Source organism: Eleutherodactylus coqui, chromosome 8, assembly GCF_035609145.1.
Source record: "Eleutherodactylus coqui strain aEleCoq1 chromosome 8, aEleCoq1.hap1, whole genome shotgun sequence".
In the NCBI taxonomy this organism is placed as follows: domain Eukaryota; kingdom Metazoa; phylum Chordata; class Amphibia; order Anura; family Eleutherodactylidae; genus Eleutherodactylus; species Eleutherodactylus coqui.
In genome coordinates, this window is record NC_089844.1 from 183,809,496 (window position 1) to 183,827,744 (window position 18,249).

The 18,249-nt window shown below is 44.9% G+C and overlaps 1 protein-coding gene across 1 annotated transcript in view; it reads left to right on the forward strand.

Moving 5' to 3' along the window:
* The window catches only part of CFAP410 (cilia and flagella associated protein 410), a 37,724-nt gene that overhangs the window by 14,291 nt on the left and 5,184 nt on the right, over positions 1 to 18,249 (forward strand). Inside the window, exons 5-6 of the mRNA XM_066577080.1 lie at positions 8,938 to 9,115; positions 11,957 to 12,053. Coding sequence (XP_066433177.1) covers positions 8,938 to 9,115; positions 11,957 to 12,053 — 275 coding nt within the window. The remainder of the gene's footprint in view (positions 1 to 8,937; positions 9,116 to 11,956; positions 12,054 to 18,249) is intronic.

Sequence of the window (18,249 nt, forward strand, 5' to 3'; positions counted from 1 at the left end):
CACCTGACTTGAACCCCTTAAACTATTTGCTGAGATTCGAAGATGGTGACTGCAGCACACAGGAATATTTGTGAGCTGTAAGCCATTGCCCATGATGAATGAGGTAAGACTCCTCAGGAACGCTGTCAGATGCTTCTATGTGGCTACGTCTCTTGATTCAGTATATTGTAATACTGTAGTATTGCAGTATACTATATTAGCGATCAAATGATTGTAAGTTCAAGTCTCCTTAAGGGACTAAAATAAGTATATATAAAGTCAGGGTTTTTTTTTTTGTTTTTTTTTTAGTGATTACAAAAACCAAGTTTTGAAAACCCTTTTCCCAGATTTCTAATAAAAAAAACACAAAACACATTTTGTATCTTTGCCTCTGTGAATTATATTGATGGAAAAATAGTTATAATCTGAAGCCTGGAACAAAAAAATTAAGATTTTTTTTTTTTAATTAATGCAAAATGTTAAGTGTTCTAATTGTACTGACCTAAAGAATAAAGTTGTCATTTTCGCTGCAGTGTGCATGCCTCCACCGCCCACCCCACCCACACCCCCAGAATGGCACAATTGTGTTTGTTTTTTTTTTTCATTTCAGCTACATCAACGGAAAAATAAAGTTTATTTTATTTATTTTTTTAAGTATCTGTGACCTCAAAGGGTTAAGGTAAATGTAATCTTTTCTACCGGAAACTTTAGAGACTTCTTGAGTGTTTGTTTGGTAGCACATAAAATATTAGATTTCCGTGCCTTTCCAGGTAGACAATCTAATTGTGTGCTGTTCTGCTGTTTCAGAACCGCCTGCAGGTGGCAGCAGCGTACAGTTTGTCGTATTGTGATTTTACTGTCGTGCGCTCCATAGTGCGGCGGCATGTTTTGTTCTCCTCTCGTACATTGTGTGCAATGGCATCATAAAACTGGAGCAATCAATAGTTATGTTTGTTTTCTGCTTTGTGGGTCAAGTCTTTATATACAGCCCAATGATCAGAGTCTTACCTCGAAAGGATCTGTAAAAACGAGGACATAAAATCCCATCCTGTAGTCGCCTGCGTCTCAGCCAGGGGACAGAGATGTCACTAGTCTTAGCCGGCCGCCTCTTAGACGGAGGCTATACAAAAGACTCTTTGTAGTGAGACCTTCCCATTGTACCTAGCTGTAGTCCAGAGGAGCGCAGCGGGCTGTATACACTCTACTGCGCTCCTGCGCACGGCAGCTGCCGAGTAATAGTCACAATGTTACGGTGGTTGTACTAGAATATCAGGTTATGCCTGTCCACAGGATAGCTTGCTGAGATCCCCACCGATCCCAAGAACAGGACTACCACGTCACGCCACTGTGAATGAAGCGCTCGTTGAGCATGCGCGATCAGCGCTCGATTCATTCCAATGGGGCTGACAGAAATGGCCGAGCAGCACTCTGTCAGGTATCTCCGCAGTCCCATTGAAAGTGAATGGAGCATTAGTGTACTTGTACGACCAGCACTCTAGTCAGCAGGGAGTACAGTAACCCTACAGGAAGGAGTCCGGGTCCTCCGATCTCAAGATCTGCAGGGGTCTCAGCAATGTGGGTAGGGAACAACTTGCATTTATGATTAAAACCCCATTTAAAGTCTCGCTACAAAAAGTCTGTGTAGCCCTAATCTTAGGGTGCTGTTACACAAGCCGCACTGACGCTCCTGATTTGGCTCTAATTGCCGAGCTGCTCCTGGATTTGCACTACCGGCCTAATAGATTTTCCCCACGTCTGTTATAAGTGTCTGTAAGGTAGTTTATTTGAAAATAACATTCTGTCAGTTGTAGTGCACATATAGCACTGGGAGAAAGTAGTGCTCATTATTCATGTGGTGTGAGGTTAGCTCCGCCCTCGGGTCACTGATTGACAGCTGTCTCCCTATTACTGCCCTCAGCCCAGCTCTATATGTGGTGGTTAGGGCTTGTGGAAATAGTGGGTATCACTACAATCTGCAATCAGCATAATCCCCGGATCACCGATCCTTCTGAAGTAATCGGTGACTAAAGCAATGTAGTATTGTAATGCTCAAGAAAGGAGTCTGGGCCCCTCTTGTACTCCTTTAGGATGCTCCTACACAGGCTGCAATTAGTCCAAAGTACCCAATTCTATAATTTAATCCACCACTGCGCATTCCGCACCAAAACCTGTAAGTCTTATTGCAAATTTTGATGTGGAGTTGCTGGCAGAATTCGGACATTTTCAATTCAGCGTCAAACCACACAGCCGTGCGGGATTTACTGCGGCCTCGAGTGCATCCTGCAGCCTAATTCCGCCTGGGTGAAAGCACCCATAGTAACATAGTTTGTAAGGCTGAATGAAGACCATGTCCATCTAGTCCAGCCTATTTATCCTCCTGTGTTGTTGATCCAGAGGAAGGCAAAAAAAAAAACAAGAGCAGTATCCAATTAGCCAATTTGGGGGGGAAATTCCTTCCCGCCTCCCTAATGGCAATCAGACTGTTCCCTGGATCAACCCCTAATAGTTCCTACCTGCCTGTATACCCGGACTAACAATTAACCTAGGATTTATATCCTGTAATATCCTTCCGCTCTAGAAAGACATCAAGTCCCCTTTTAAACTCCTCTATGGATTTTGCCATCACCACATCCTCAGGCAGAGAGTTCCACACTCACTGCTCTTACAGTAAAGAACCCCTTTCTATGTTGATGATGAAACCCGCTTTCTTCTAGACGTAGCGGATGCCCTTTTGTTACCGTCGCAGTCCTGGGTATAAACAGATCCTGGGAGAGATCCTTGTATTGTCCCCTCGTGTATTTATACATAGTTATTTGATCAACCCTTAGCCGTCTTTTTTCTAGAGTAAATAATCCCAATTTGGATAGCCTCTCTGGGTATTCCAGTCCCGTCATTCCATGTATTAGTTTAGTTGCCCGTCTTTGAACCCCCTCCAGTACTGTAACATCTTTCCTGAGCACCGGTGACCAGAACTGTACGCAGTATTCCATGTGGGGCCTGACAAGTGCCTTATATAATGGGAGGATAATGTTCTCGTCCCTCGCCCCTATACCTCTTTTAATGCACCCCAAGACTTTATTAGCTTTTGCAGCAGCTGACTGGCATTGGTTACTCCAGTTAGGTCTACAATCCACTAGTACCCCCAGGTCTTTTTCCATTTCCCTTTTCCCTAGCAGTGCCCCATCAAGTGTATATTGGTGACATCCGTTTCTCCTCCCCATGTGCATAACCTTACATTTATCAACATTGAACTTCATTTGTTATTTTTCTGCCCAGGCCCCTAGCTTATCTGGGTCCGTTTTGTAGCCGCACATTGTCCTCTGTTGCATTGATTATATTGTATAATTTTGTGTTGTCTGCAAATATTGATATTTTGCTGTGCAGCCCCTCTATCAGGTCATTGATAAATATGTTGAACAGAGTGGGGCCTAATACTGAACCCTGTGGCACCCCACTAGCGACGGCCCAATCAGAGTATGAGCCATTTATTACCACCCTCTGCTTTCTATCATTGAGCCAATTTTTTACCCACTTACACACGTTTTCGCCCAGTCCGAGCTGTCTCATTTTGTATATTAGTCTATTATGCGGCACAGTGTCAAATGTTTTAGAGAAGTCCAGATATACGAGATCAATAGACTCTCCCAGGTCCAGCCTAGAGCTTACTTCATCGTAGAAGCTGATCAGATTTGTCTGACTTGATCGAGCCTTCCTGAATCCATGCTAGTGAGGAGTTATTCCGTTGTTCTCCTTGAGGTATTCTTCGATGGTGTCTCTCAGAAACCCCTCAAATATTTTTCCCATTACGAAAGTGAGACTTACCGGTCTGTAGTTTCCAGACTCACTTTTGGTCCCCTTTTTGTAAATTGGAACCACGTTGGCAATGCGCCAATCCAATGGTACAACCCCGGTCTTGATAGTGTCTAGAAATAGATATAGCGGCCTAGCTATCACATCACTTAGTTCCCTTAGTACCCTTGGGTGTATTTCATCTGGAACTGGCGATTTATCGATTTTAATCATCTTTAACTATTTCCGCACTTCCTCCTGCGTTATGTATGAGATATTTTGTGAGGGGTTCATTTTATTCCCCTGCATCTCGTGTGGCATTTCCTTTTCGTTTGTGAATACGCTTGAAAAAAAAACTATTTATTAGGTTTGCCTTCCCTCCATCATCTTCAATGATTTCTCCTGCATTATTTGTTAAAGGGCCAGTGATCTCGGTGCAAATCCTTTTGCTGTAAATATAGTTGAGAAATAGTTTCAGGTTGTTTTTGCTCTCTTTGGCGATCAGTCTTTCTGCTTCCTCCTTGGCAGTTTTGTTCCTATCTTTGCATATTTTCTTTTTTTCCCTGTACGATTTTAGCACTTCTTCGCTGCCTTCTTGCTTTAGTAGTTTGAACGCTTTCTTTTTTTCGTTTATTGCCTCCCTTACCGTCTTGTCGAGCCACATTGGTTTTCTTTTACTTGAAGTTCTTTTCTTTTTAAAGGGAATGAACTGCTCACATGAGGTGATTAGGATCCTTTTAAACTTTTCCCATTTGTCCTCCGTACTGATATTTTTGAGGATGTTGTCCCAGTTAATGTTACCGATAGTAGTTCTAAGCTCATCAAATTTTGCTTTACTAAAGTTTAGTTTCTTTGTCTCTCCCTGATAAGGCTTCCTATTGAATGACAGCTGGAAGTTGATTATATTATGGTCACTGTTCCCCAAGTACCCCTCAACCTGTACCCCGTTTATTCTGTCCGGTTTTTTGGTTAGTACTAGGTCCAGAGTGGCCCTCCCTCTCGTTGGTTCCTGCACAAGTTGGATAAGGTAATTATCTTTAATTGTTCTCAAGAACTTATCACCCCTGTGAGATTTTCAGGTTTTGTTCTCCCATGTTATATCTGGATAATTGAAATCCCCCATGATAATTACTTCATTGCTGTTTGACACCTCTTCTATCTGCCTTAGTAGTAAGGTTTCAGTTTCTTCTGTTGCTTTTGGTGGTCTATAGAAGACCCCTATCAGGATTTAGTTATTTTTTCCTCCCTGTATTTCTACCCACAGAGATTCCACCTGTTCATCTCCTACCCCTATATCCTCCAGTAGTCTTGGCTTTAAGTACGATTTAACATACAGACACACCCCTCTCACTTTCTGGTTCCCACGGTCTCTTCTGAAGAGGTTGTAACCCTGTAAATTCACCGCCCAATCGCACTTATCATCAAGCCATGTTTCTGTTATTCCGACTATATCATAGTTTTCATCAGTTATTCTCGCTTCAAGCTCACCCACTTTACCGATCAGACTTCTTGCATTCGTGGTCATACAATTTATACCGGTTTTTTTTGTTCTTTAAATTTTTTTAGTTGCTACAGGGATCACTTACATGCAACATTCAGGTCATGAGCGAGAGCTTAGGACTGCTTTCTGTTGCCTTAATACTTTGCACCACACGAGGTATATAATATATTATAATATAATTAAGCAGACTACCAGGATCGGAGCACCAGTAGGGAGCGCACAGCTGCCTCTCTAATTAGACAAGAATTTCAGACAACTATAAAATTTGAAATTTTCTATTTCTTAAGGCCCATTTGATGCTGCATGACAAGGTTATCTGATAATATGTTGGAGAGAAACCTTTTAAATGAAACATCTGCCCTTTCGTTTTTAATGCCAGATCACTCCCCGTAAAGTGCTGATATAGCTGTCTGGGAATATGCTGATTACTGGAGGTGCTTAACAAATTGTTTTATGAGTGTCAACAAAAACCACACAGATTTGTTACTGTTGCCAACTGTGAAGATAGTTAAAGAATGTGTAATATAGAGTCACAAAATACGTTTATCAAGGTGTTTACTGAGCAAATTTGTAAATGTAGTATAACTTATTAATTGAAATGTAAAATCACACAATACACCCCTCTTGAATCCCCTGCTGCTCCCTCGCCAATGCTTTAGTAGCCCCCCCCCCCTTCCTGGTGCCGGTAAGTACAGCACTTCCCCCTGAGGCCAGTGGTGTATCTTGTCTCCACCAGAAAAATGGGTGGAGACCTGCAGAGTGACAGCATGCCTTGTTAACGCTCCTCAAAGCTCCGGATTGGCTGACGAGGGACCAGAGCTACCCTGCGTTCCCCAGCAGCTAGTCCTCCTGTAGCCGATGGTACCTCAGCGCTGACCCTACTTCCCAGCCAGGGGCCGACAAGGGAGAACGGCGGCATGCATGACAGGAGGCCGCAGGGGAGATGGAGCACATCGGGGACAGTGTCAGCGGCGGAGCCGGGAGGCAGGAAAGAACAGCCGCATGCATGAGAGGAGGCTGGAGAGGAGATGGAGCACTTCGGGGAAGGACAGCGGCATGCATGGCAGGAGGCCAGAGAGGAGATGAAGTAGCACGCCGGGGTAGTGTGAGCGGTGGAGCCGGGAGTGGAGAAGGCTGAACTGCTGTATGTGTGACAGGAGGGGGGGAGGATGGCAGAGCAGTGAAAACAGCGTGGTCGGGAGCGGAGATGGAAGTCTGCCGGGGGGGGGGGGAGGAGGGGGAGAGGATGGCAGAGCAGTGAAAACAGCTTGGTCGGGAGCGGAGATGGAAGTCACCCGGGGGGAGAAGATGGCAGAGCAGTGAAAACAGCGTGGTCGGGAGTGGAGATGGAAGTCTGCCGGGGGGGGGGGGGGGGGGGGGGGGGGGGGGGGGGGGGGTGCAGTGACAGCAGCTCAAGAAGCTCAGATGGAAGTCCACCAGGGAAAAATAGTTACAGCAGCCCTAGGAGTGCTGATGGGAGCCACCCAGGGAGTACACATCAACCAATCCCCAGTTGTGGCCGTCACCTGCCGCTCCCCTATAACTGTATATATACACCAATACCAGGCCAGTGTATGGCTACGGCGATCCCTTGTCCTTACCGCACTTGACAAAACATTTCAGCACAATAGCTTTTACTGCTTTAGCTACTGTATACTCCCTACCTCCTCTCCCCATAGCCAGCCTCCTGGACAGCCCTCCTGTCCATCATATGGAAACCTATGGCCGTGTAACCAACACATCTTAATTCACGAATATTTGTACACCATTGCCGACATCCAATGTACATATGCATCAGATTTGTGTAGGTTTGTATGGAGCAGACTGAGAAGTGGACCCCATTCCATACAGAGCGAGTGTCGGCTGTCTTTCACAGACAACGCCCACCTACAACACCCAGGATCTGAGATAATTCTGATTGCGGCTGTTAACCAGTTAAATGTTTAAACAGAGCATTATTAAACAATGTAGCGAGAGTCCAGTAGCTATGGGACAATAAATTCTAGTAGTGTAAAAGCACAGGAATGGGTATCACTGGGACGACCTGCTGGCCATCTGCGGCCGAAGGCCCTTAAGCCTTAGAACCTTCTGTTCTCCCATGGGTTTTAAACCTTGTACTCTCAGCCATGACCGGTCCTCCCTCAGTTCTTTACCCTTAGCGGTCTCTTAAGGTGTCCTTTGTGCTGGCTACTACGTCTGCATGTAGTGTCAGCGAGATTCAGTCCCTTTCTGTATTTCCTCCTCACTCCATCTCAGACGATATTGTAGTTATGAGATCCTGACCTGCCGTTGTCCTCCAAGTGGTATCGGAGCTTCACAAGAAGCGGGGGAGCTTTTCGCTGCCTAGATGTTAAGACATGTCGCATCCAATATCTTTCCATCTTACTACCACAAAAGGTTGGAGGAAATCTGAGAGTTTAATTGTTCAATTTCTTGGCAGGGGAAGAGTGTCTGCAGCTAGTAGATGTACTGTCAGTAGGTGGGTTAGATAGGCCATATGGCTGGTGCACGCCAGTCAGAATCTATGTCCTCTGCCCTTTCTTGGAGCTGATTCCATGAGATCAGGCTGCACTTCGTGGGCAGGAAGATGAAGGCGTCTTTAGAACAGACTCGCCATGGCTGGCCTTAGCAACATGCAACCTTCGCACCGGGCACCAGTCTTCAGCTTGTAGGGTGGAGGGGGGGGGGCACAGGTGGTTGTAGGTTGGGGGCCATCGCCGCCCCCTTATGTCCACTTGGCCAGATGATCATCTTCCTCTGTCTTGTGGAGCTACATGAATCCTCCACCTTTTGGCTCTTGTCTTCTCCCCTCTGACGTTCCAAAATCCCACTGTTAGCCCACTGACTTCCCCGCAGCATGATTGCTTAGTTCTGGTATATATGAGCTTGCCTCTGGTATTGTATTTATGTTCTGAAGTTGTTTGTGCTTTCTTTATGATGCAAGTTTTGGTTCTGAGGCTGTATTTATGTACTGTGCTTGGTTTTGGTACCGTATTTATTCACGGAGCTGTTATGGTGTGGGTATGCTGCTATCTTGCTGTTTTCTGCACAAGCGGAATACAGGCAGGTTGCCTATCCATTCAGAATATATATCATTTTATTCTTATGGAGGCTGCCACAAGTAGTTCTCAGAATTTGAGGAATGTATTCGATCACTTTAACTCCTTCTCGTATCTGGCTTTAGACGCACGGTTCTGCAGACGGTGGACAAGTTGCAGGTTTTTCCTCTGCAGACAGCTATTAAATTGTGATGGAGTTATTAGGCGCCATGAGCAGATTTATCAATCACACAATTACCAGAACGGAATCTGAAAAATATTCCATCATTCAACTTGAAAATGAGACTGTCACCTACTTTAACCCTATGAGCTAAGCTAAAAATAGGTAACCCGCTGTGTCTGTGCTGGAAGCCTCCGCTGAGTCCGTAGAGCGACGCTGCTGAGTAGTCCGCCCATTATTAAAGTAGAACGGCCAGACTACTTAGCTGCACTGCTTAATGTCCTGAGCAGCGGCTTCCAGCGCTCACACTGGGGTGACGACTCAGCGGGCCACCTACTTTTAGCACAAAAGCTTAGCTGGTAGTACTAAAAGTAGGTAACCGTCTCTTTAAAGCATCTCATGACATTTAGGATTTTTTTTTTTTCCCCCCCACATTTCTGTTTTGCCAGCTGTGACGGCAGAGGAGGTCTCCTGTGCAGTGACGGAGGGGGAAGAAATCGCAGCGCCTCCAGCAGAACTCTTGAGTGCAGAAAACGGTTCTCCACAGCCTACAACAGAACACACTTGCGGAGAGGTGACGACCGAGTCCGAGAATGATTTACTGAACTTCAGCATGGAAGAAACAAAGTGAGTCTTTAATGAAAATGGTCTTTAACCCCTTCACAGCCTAGCCTATTTTGGAATTAGGGATCGAAGGAATGGTTTTGTTTTTGCGTCTCTGCATTCGATAATATATATTTTTTAATTTAAAGTTGAAAATAGCTGTGAGTTCGTGCTTTTATGAAACAAGTCACATTTTTCAGTGGCAGCGTTTTGGGTATATATAACCATAACTTTTATTAAAGCTCTTGTCCAGTTGTAAACTACTTAAGTAGTTAAATAGTAGATTGGTGGGGGTCTGCTGCCAGGAATCCCTGACAATCAGCTGTTTGCCAAGCAAGTCTATTCATTCACTCTGCTGATTTCTGTAGTACATGGACAGCTCCGTTCCCACTCAAGTGGACAGGCTTTGTATTACAGATTATGCTCCCACTCATTTTAATGAGAATGTGGTCTGTAATACCAAGCCTGGTCACTATGATGGAAACAGAGCTCTCTACTTCCTGCAGAAATCAGATCCGTGCATGAGCACACAGGCCTGACAACCAGCTGATCACTGGGGATCCCTGGTGGCAGACTGCTGTTGATCTGCTATTTATGGCCTACCCTGCACATAGGCCATCAATATGTAACAGGACAATTGCTTTCACTCTTTTTGTGGAGGGAATTAAGATTAAAAAAGCAGCAATTCCTCAAAAGTTTGGGAATTTTTAACGCATTTGCCCTGTAGTATAAACCATGTATTCCCTTTCTTCAGTGGATCGTTACTATTAAGACAATACCAAATATCTATATATTTTTTTGTAATGTCCCACTGCTTCTGCACGACAGTCACACATTTCATGTAAAAAAAAATGTTGTTGCCACAATCTAAGAGACGTAACTTAATACCATTTTATTATTTACTAGAGATGAGCGAACGTACTCGGATAGGCACTACTCGTCCGAGTAATGTGCCTTATCCGAGTACCGCTGTGTTCGTGCTGAAAGATTCGGGGCGCTCCGCTGCTGACAGGTGAGTCGCAGCGGGGAGCGGGGCAGAGCGGCCGGGAGAGAAGGAGAGAAAGATCTCCCCTCCGTTCCTCCCCGCTCTCCCCTGCAGCTCCCCGCTCCGCAGCGCGTCCCGAATCTTTCAGCACGAACACAGCGGTACTCGGATAAGGCACATTACTCGGACGAGTAGTGCCTATCCGAGTACGTTCGCTCATCTCTATTATTTACCCTTTAAGGACACAGATTTTTTTTTTCCATTTTAGTTTTTTCCTCCCCACTTTAAAAAAAAATGTAATTTTTTTTTTTTCCATTTTTCCATTGGTGTAGTTTTCTGTGGACCTGTCTTTTGCAGGCAGAGTTGCACTTTCCAGTTGTACCATTTAATGTATGGTTGTACTGAAAAACTTTTAAAAGATTTTTAAGTGGCGTGACCTGGGGAAAATGTTTTTGTATCACAAATTCGGAAAAAGGTTTTCTTTAAACGTTTGTTTTTTCTTATTAAAAATAAAAAAAATTCTTACTTCCCATAGGGGACTTGAGCTTGCACTCGTTTGATCGCCTATACAGTATACTGCAATGCTTTAATATTGCATTATTCTGTATTTTGAAAGGTATTCCAATAAGATGTGCTACAGGCAGGTCTTAATAGGCAAACATTCATGGCAGCTCCAGGGGCCTTCAGAAGCTTCCAGTTGCCTTTACAGCCAGTCAGGCTCCTGTGATGAGATGATGGGGTACTGTTGGGGACATTTAAATGTCATTTGGGGCATTAACATGCTACTGTTATGGTTCTTGCGGGCGGGTGTTGGCTGTCAAAGCCGACACCTGCCATATATGGAGCAGGTCAAGCCCTGCGCACATACATTGATGTCTCCAATGGGAAAAGCGCTTTTGCAAGATAACACCTGAATAAATGGCTCTATTTTGTGTTGGTTTGTTTTTAGTTTAGTTTTTTTCTACTCTGCAAATTTTTATTTATTTATTTTAATTATAACTTTGCTTAGGTTTTTTTTCCTAGTCCCGCCAGGAGACGTCACAGTGCGATTGTCTGATCTTTCCTTTGGTATACTCAGTATAACCAGCAAACGGACAGGCTTTGTCTTTGAACATGTAGCCATGGCAGCCCTTGTTTCGGCTCCTGGTGACCTCTAACATGCATGCACCTCAGATATGTGTCCGCTTTGTATGGAGCCGGCTCACATAAACAATTGAATCTGCATTGCCGCATTCTAAGGCCTCGTGTCCATGGACGGAGCGGGATACGCTGGCGGATTTCCACCTTGGGAGTGCCCACGAGCGATCGCGTAATTCCGCTGCAGAAATCCTGAGGTCTCCATTCATACTATATTAATAGAGCAGGAGCCTGGCTGTCAGTAGAAGGACATAAAAAGATGTATGTGCAGGTTTAAAGCCCGTTAGGTCAGTGTAAAAGCATATGGTGGTCATGAAGAGGTTTATCATGATGCTTGGGAATTTCCTTATTTTGACACACTGGAAGTTCCTTGCGTGGCGAGGTGGGCTTCTGTAGCTCGGAGCCCCATGTAGGGATCTGTGTGCTGTCCTCGCATGCCATTATGCTTCATTGTGCATCTGTATATCAGTAGACTGATATTCTGTTTCTCGGTGCCAAGCCCTTCTAGAGATCTTCTCCCGCCGTCTCGCTTGCTGGTTACCAGCGCTGAATGTGCTGGAAGAGGTGAAACCAGAATTCGGGGTCCCCTTCAGATTACTTTAGTTGTGATAATGGTATATGGCATTTGAAAAGTAAAGTTCTGTCCCTTTATCTATTAACTATATAATTCCCAGAAGGGTCTGCATCCTCTTCCATCATCTTCTGACTTTTGTGTGCGAAGGTATAATTTTTTTTCTTTTTAGCAAAATCCGTGAACAGCTCGGCATGAAACCGCTTCCAAGAGACAAGTTCTCACCATTCTTATCACCAGTGGAGCCCTACGGAAACAGAAAGAAGAAGGTATTACAATGCTATATCAATGCTTTTACTTAATGTACCTTTACATGGGGGGATTATTACCCAAATTATCACTGGGAACAGCGAATTTGAGTGATAATTGTCCCATGTACAAGCGGCCGCCGACAGGGCACTGAGCGAGGAGTCACCTGGTTTTTAGCTAAACTGAAGCCAAGAGACTATCGACCCGTGTAAATGGGATTCGCTCAATCTCTGAGCTACTACTGGTTTGCCGTACCGATCCCCGGCATGCTCGGCTCCATTCACGGAATGACTGCGGCTCCTGCATAAAGCTCAGCAGTGATGGTCGCTAATGCGCCCGACACCCGTCCAGTAGAAAGGTTCCCCTACCGTGTGAAGACTTGTCAGACACAAGCAGCATGTATTTTTCGGAGACAGTTGCCAAGTTCCCGCTGCACACAGCGGCCAGGTACTCACATTCAGTGTACATCTACCTTGTTCAGCTGGGATGGGGACACAGTACAGATTGTATGACAGATTGAAATGCTACCCTGTCACGTACGCACTCTCCCAACATGTGACCTGGGTGCCACTGCAGGGGGGTCATCTATCAAATTTTCTCACCTTTCACCCGGGTTACAAGCATAAATTGCACTCTAGCACACCCCAAAATACTGGTAGAGCTAAGGGAACTGTGTGATTGTAAAATGTGATATAAGCAAGTGATTACAATATCAGAACACAAGGATAATATGAGGAGGCTCTAGTACCCTGTTGTACCACCTGTAGCTTGGATACAAGATGTGATACAGGGGGGCATGGAGGCTCTAGTACCCTGTTGGGACACCTCTAGCTTGGATACAAGATGTGATACAGGCAGGCATAGAGGCTCTAGTACCCTGTTGGGCCACCTCTAGCTTGGATACAGGATGTGGTACAGGTGGGCATGGAGGCATACAGGTTCTTTATGGTATCCTGCAGCATATCGCTCCACATTTGCTGTAACTGATCCTCTAGTTCTTGCAAACTCGTAGGCTGTTGAAGTTGGCATCGCAGATGGTTCCATGCATGTTCCAATGTTGATAAATCTAGCGATCGGGAAGACACGGAAGTGTGACAATGTTGTGGGGGCTTCCTGTGACTTCCTTGTGTGTGCGGCCGAGCATTATCTTGCTGGAAGCTTCCATTAGAGAGACACATGTGGCCTCAGGATGTCCTGAACTTATCACTGAGCTGTCATTGTCCCTCATACCACTACTAGGGGGACCAACTGTCGTATGCGATGGCCCCCCAGACCATCACACCAGCAGGGGGCAGTGTGCTGCTCCACAGCAAAGACAGGATTGAGATGCTCATCCCCAGGTATCCAGACACGAACACGACCATCGTCAGCACCCAAAGTGAAGCCTAGCAGTCTAGTTTGATTATTCACGATACCACTGTGAATGGAGGCGACGGTGGATGGGTGTGAAGGACCTTACACGCAAGGGGCACACTGAGACTAATTGTCCTTCAGCCAATCGCCTGGAAGAAAGCAACCATGCATTTCTAACCTTGGATAACCCCTTTAAGGAAATTTCTGGTCTAGGGCTGGCAAGCCAGGTAAAGAGGAGCAAACCCAATGAATATTGAACAGTCCATCTTCTACCTCCTCCCTTCAGCTGGTGATGACAGCTGCTTACTTTGGATGGCACAATTTGCATCTGGCTTCCTCTCAATCAGTTTGGGCAGACTGCAGAGATAAAGGGACACTGCTCTGCAAAGATAAGAGAGACCCCGTAGCAAGATGCTTCCTACAATGGAAGACTCCTCCAGTTCAAAGAGCAAACACAATTGACTGGGAGCACTCAGTATACAGATGTAGTGCTGCCAGCGCAGCCCGTGTCAGCCAGCTACTGAGATAATGGAGCACAGCTCTGGCTGCCATTCAGACTGAAAGGCAGCAGCCACACAATGCAAACACGGTAACGTAGCGATGCCTGGCGGTCTACACGAGAAGTATAAGGATGGCTGCTCCATCTGTATACACCTATATAGTCATGTTACATTTTCCCCACAAACCCCTAGCTGCGCACGTAGCTAGGGGCTCAGCACGGGAAGGGGGGCATGCAGCGTTTGTCCCCAACCTTGGTAATGCATTTACAACTGCAGGGGCACATCCTAATCCTCGTGGTTTACAAAGACCAATATCACCATATAGTGGCAGATACCAGTTCTACATAAGTGCCTTGCAGACTGTATAAGTGATTATAGTACAGTTACTCGCCTTTTCCCATCTGGCTCAGATCACCATGATAACTTCTTCCAACCACAACTTGTCTCTACAAAGACTGCAACACAGACCTCTTTTTGGCTCCTCACTTTTCAAGAATTCCCACCAATTCGTTCCTGACCTGCACAAACTCTCCATCCTGCCTCTACTCCCAATTCTGTGCCTGTTGCCGCCCCATAACTGTACGTGCCGTGTGGCACCATGCTTCAGATACAAAGTCATAACTGGCATTGCCCCTCCCAAAAAATAGTGCTACACAAACAGCACCCCTGAAAACAATAGTGTCAGATATAATGCCAAATACCATGCGACAGTAAATGTCATGTTTTGGTACCCACCGAGTAATAGTGTTCCTCTTGGCACCCTCCACAGTAATATTTCCCCCTTTGGGCTACCACACAGAACTAATGCCCCTCTTGTGCCCCACATGGTAATAATGCCCAGTGTTGTGTCGGCAGAAAGTAATAATGCCTCCTTTGAGCTGCTTTGATGGTAATAATGCCCCCTTAAAGGCTATGTACACCTTTGCAGTTTTTTTTTTAATTTAATCAATTTGTTTTTGGAAATGAAGACTTTCTGTCACTGGTTAACTGTTTGATTCTTTGCTTGCACTGGAGGTCTGAAGTCTTAGTGAACTCTGTCAGTCAGAGTAAGGGTGCTTTTACACGGAACAATATTTCCGGCATAGATGCCAGATAGGTCGTCCGAGCGATAATCATTGCGGTGACCGCTGACTGAATGGAGGTGGGGTGGGCGGGGCTCGCTCAAGCCACCCGCCTCAATTCACAGTAAGCGAGCAGTCGTTCACTTTTCTGCATGCAGAAACTAAAGAGTGAACGAGTTCTTGTTCATCAATCAGTCGCTGCATGTATTTACACTGTCAATCGTTCAGATTCTCACTGGAACGCTGATCGGGGCTCTTAACACTTTAAATGCCGCTGTCAATTCTGTCAACGGCATTTAAATCCTCGACTCACTTTTGTGGGCCGCGTATGGCCCTCCTGAGAGAAGATCGCGATTTTTGTGCGATGCGATATTAACATTAGAAAGTCCCATTGAGAAAAGCGCAGCGATATCGCAGCATTAAAAAAAAACAAAAAAAACGCGCTAGCATATAGAAGCCCCAAAAGTTAAAAGAAACCTTCTTGCCGTGTATATGTATGTGTGCATATGTATATATTCTATTATATTTATTTATATTAAATAGAGATGAGCGAGCTTACTCACTAAGGCAATCAAGCGAATACCCGCCTGCGCGTCTCTAAAGATTTGGGTGCCGGCGGGGGAGAGCGGGGAGGAACGGGGGGGGATCTCTGTCACCCCCGCTCACTCCCGCAACTCACCGCTCTCCCCCGCCGGCACCCAAATCTTTAGAGACGAGCGGGCAGGTACTCGCATAAGGCACTACTCACTCGAGTAGTTTGCCTTAGTGAGTACGCACGCTCATCTCTAACAAATAAATATATATATAATAGATATCTATCTCTGTGTGTGTATGTATGGCTGATGGCTGTGATTGTTTAGCGCTCGATCCAATCACAGCGCTTACTTACACAGCGCTGACACGGCGGGGGAATTCAAAGGCGAGCAGGAAGATGACAGCGGGGAGAATTCTCAAGCAGTTTGCCGCACTGCCTGGGAGATCATTGCGCCGGGGACACAGACACAGGCTGGGAGGTGAGTATGGAGGTTTTTTTTTCTTTACCTAGTATATACTCGGCTTATACTCGAGTCAAAAGGTTTTACCAGTTTTTTTTGTGGTGAAAACTTATTGACTCGGCTTATACTCTGGTCGGCTAATCCTCGAGTATATACAGTACTAGCTTACCCGTCGCGCGTTGCTGCGAAGACAGACAGACATACATTCATTTGTTTTTATATATCTAGATAACAACCAATCACAGCGCAGCTTTCATATTACGTCAGCAGTAAGAGAAATAACAACCAATCACAGTGCAACTTTTATTCTGCCTCAGCAATATAAAAAATAGCAACCAATCACAGCGCAGCTTTCATGTTACCTCAGTGGTATAATATATAACACCCAATCACAGTGCAGCTTTCATATTACGTCAGCAGTAAGAGAAATAACAACCAATCACAGTGCAACTTTTATTCTGCCTCAGCAATATAAAAAATAGCAACCAATCACAGCGCAGCTTTCATGTTACCTCAGTGGTATAATATATAACAACGAATCGCAGCACAGCTTTCATGCAACCTCAGTAGTATAAGAAGTAGCCGCCAATCACAGCACAGCTTTCATGTTACCTCAGCAGTATAAGAAATAGCAACCGATCACAGCACAGCTTTCATGTTACCTCAGTGGTATAATATATAACAACCAATCACAGCGCAGCTTTCATGTTACCTCAGCAATATAAAAAATAGCAACCAATCACAGCGCAGCTTTCATGTTACCTCAGTGGTATAATATATAACAACGAATCGCAGCACAGCTTTCATGCAACCTCAGTAGTATAAGAAGTAGCCGCCAATCACAGCACAGCTTTCATGTTACCTCAGCAGTATAAGAAATAGCAACCGATCACAGCACAGCTTTCATGTTACCTCAGTGGTATAATATATAACAACCAATCACAGCGCAGCTTTCATGTTACCTTAGCAGTATAAAATATAACAACCAATCACAGCGCAGCTTTCATGTTACCTCAGCGGTATAATATATAACAACGAATCGCAGCACAGCTTTCATGCAACCTCAGTAGTATAAGAAGTAGCCACCAATCACAGCACAGCTTTCATGTTACCTCAGCAGTATAAGAAATAGCAGCCAATTACAGCACAGCTTTCATTTTACCTCAGCATTCTCAATATCCAGCAATTGTCTTGCGAAACGTTCGGCGGATGCATCATTTTCTGGTTGAACACTCATCCCGTTGCTCGTAATGCCTTTTGCTTTCGTGCTTGAGATGGAAATCAAACGATCCTTGTCTGGGGGGCATAACTGTCAACGATGCTCGTACGCGCGGCACCTATCGTAGGATAGTTGTACTATGCCTATAATCTTCCCAGGAGTGTACTCAGCAACTTCCCAAAGTCTCATAGCAATTGGATGAATGGTGTAGTAATGCATAAAGGACAGACAGACAAACATACATTCATTTATATATATCAGGAAGTGAGAAAATTACATTCCGTACGTAAAATTTGGACGCTAATTCTTTTGCGCTAGAATTGAATAATCGAGTTGGGACCCATTAACTTTTCCTATTTATGACATATTCAATGCCCGTGCCAAATTCAAGTTTCTATGTGAGAAAATTAGATTCCGTACGTAAAATTTGGACGCTAATTCTTTGGCGCATAGAATTGAATAATCAAGTTGGGACCCATTAGCGTTTGCTATTTATGACATATTCAATGCCCGTGCCAAATTTCAAGTTTCTATGACATTGGGAAGTGAGAGAATTACATTCCGTACGTAAAATTTGGACGCAAATTCTTTGGCGCTTAGAATTGAATAATTGAGTTGGGACCCATTAACTTTTCTTATTTATGACAGAATCAATGCTCGTGCCAAATTTCAAGTTTCTATGACATCGCGAAGTGAGAGAATTAGTGGCAGTGATGGAAATCAAACGATCTACTTGGGGGGGGGGGGGGCGCAACTGTCGACGATGCTCGCACGCGCGCCATTTATCATGGCATAAATGTACTATGCCTATAATCTTCCCAGGAGTGTACTCGGCAACTTCCCAAAGTTTCATGGCGATCGGATGAATGGTGTAGTAGCGCATAAAGGACAAACACAGACAGACAGACACGCATACATTCAATTTTATATATATAGGTATATAAAATATATTAGGCAGTTAAAGGGTGAAGTTGTGGGTGGAGTATATCTCCTGCCAGGCTCTTAGTCTGGACAGGGTGACGGTCCAGTCCACAACTTCACCATAGTCCTTAGGAAGCTCAGCTGTAGGCACTGACCCCCGTTACTGG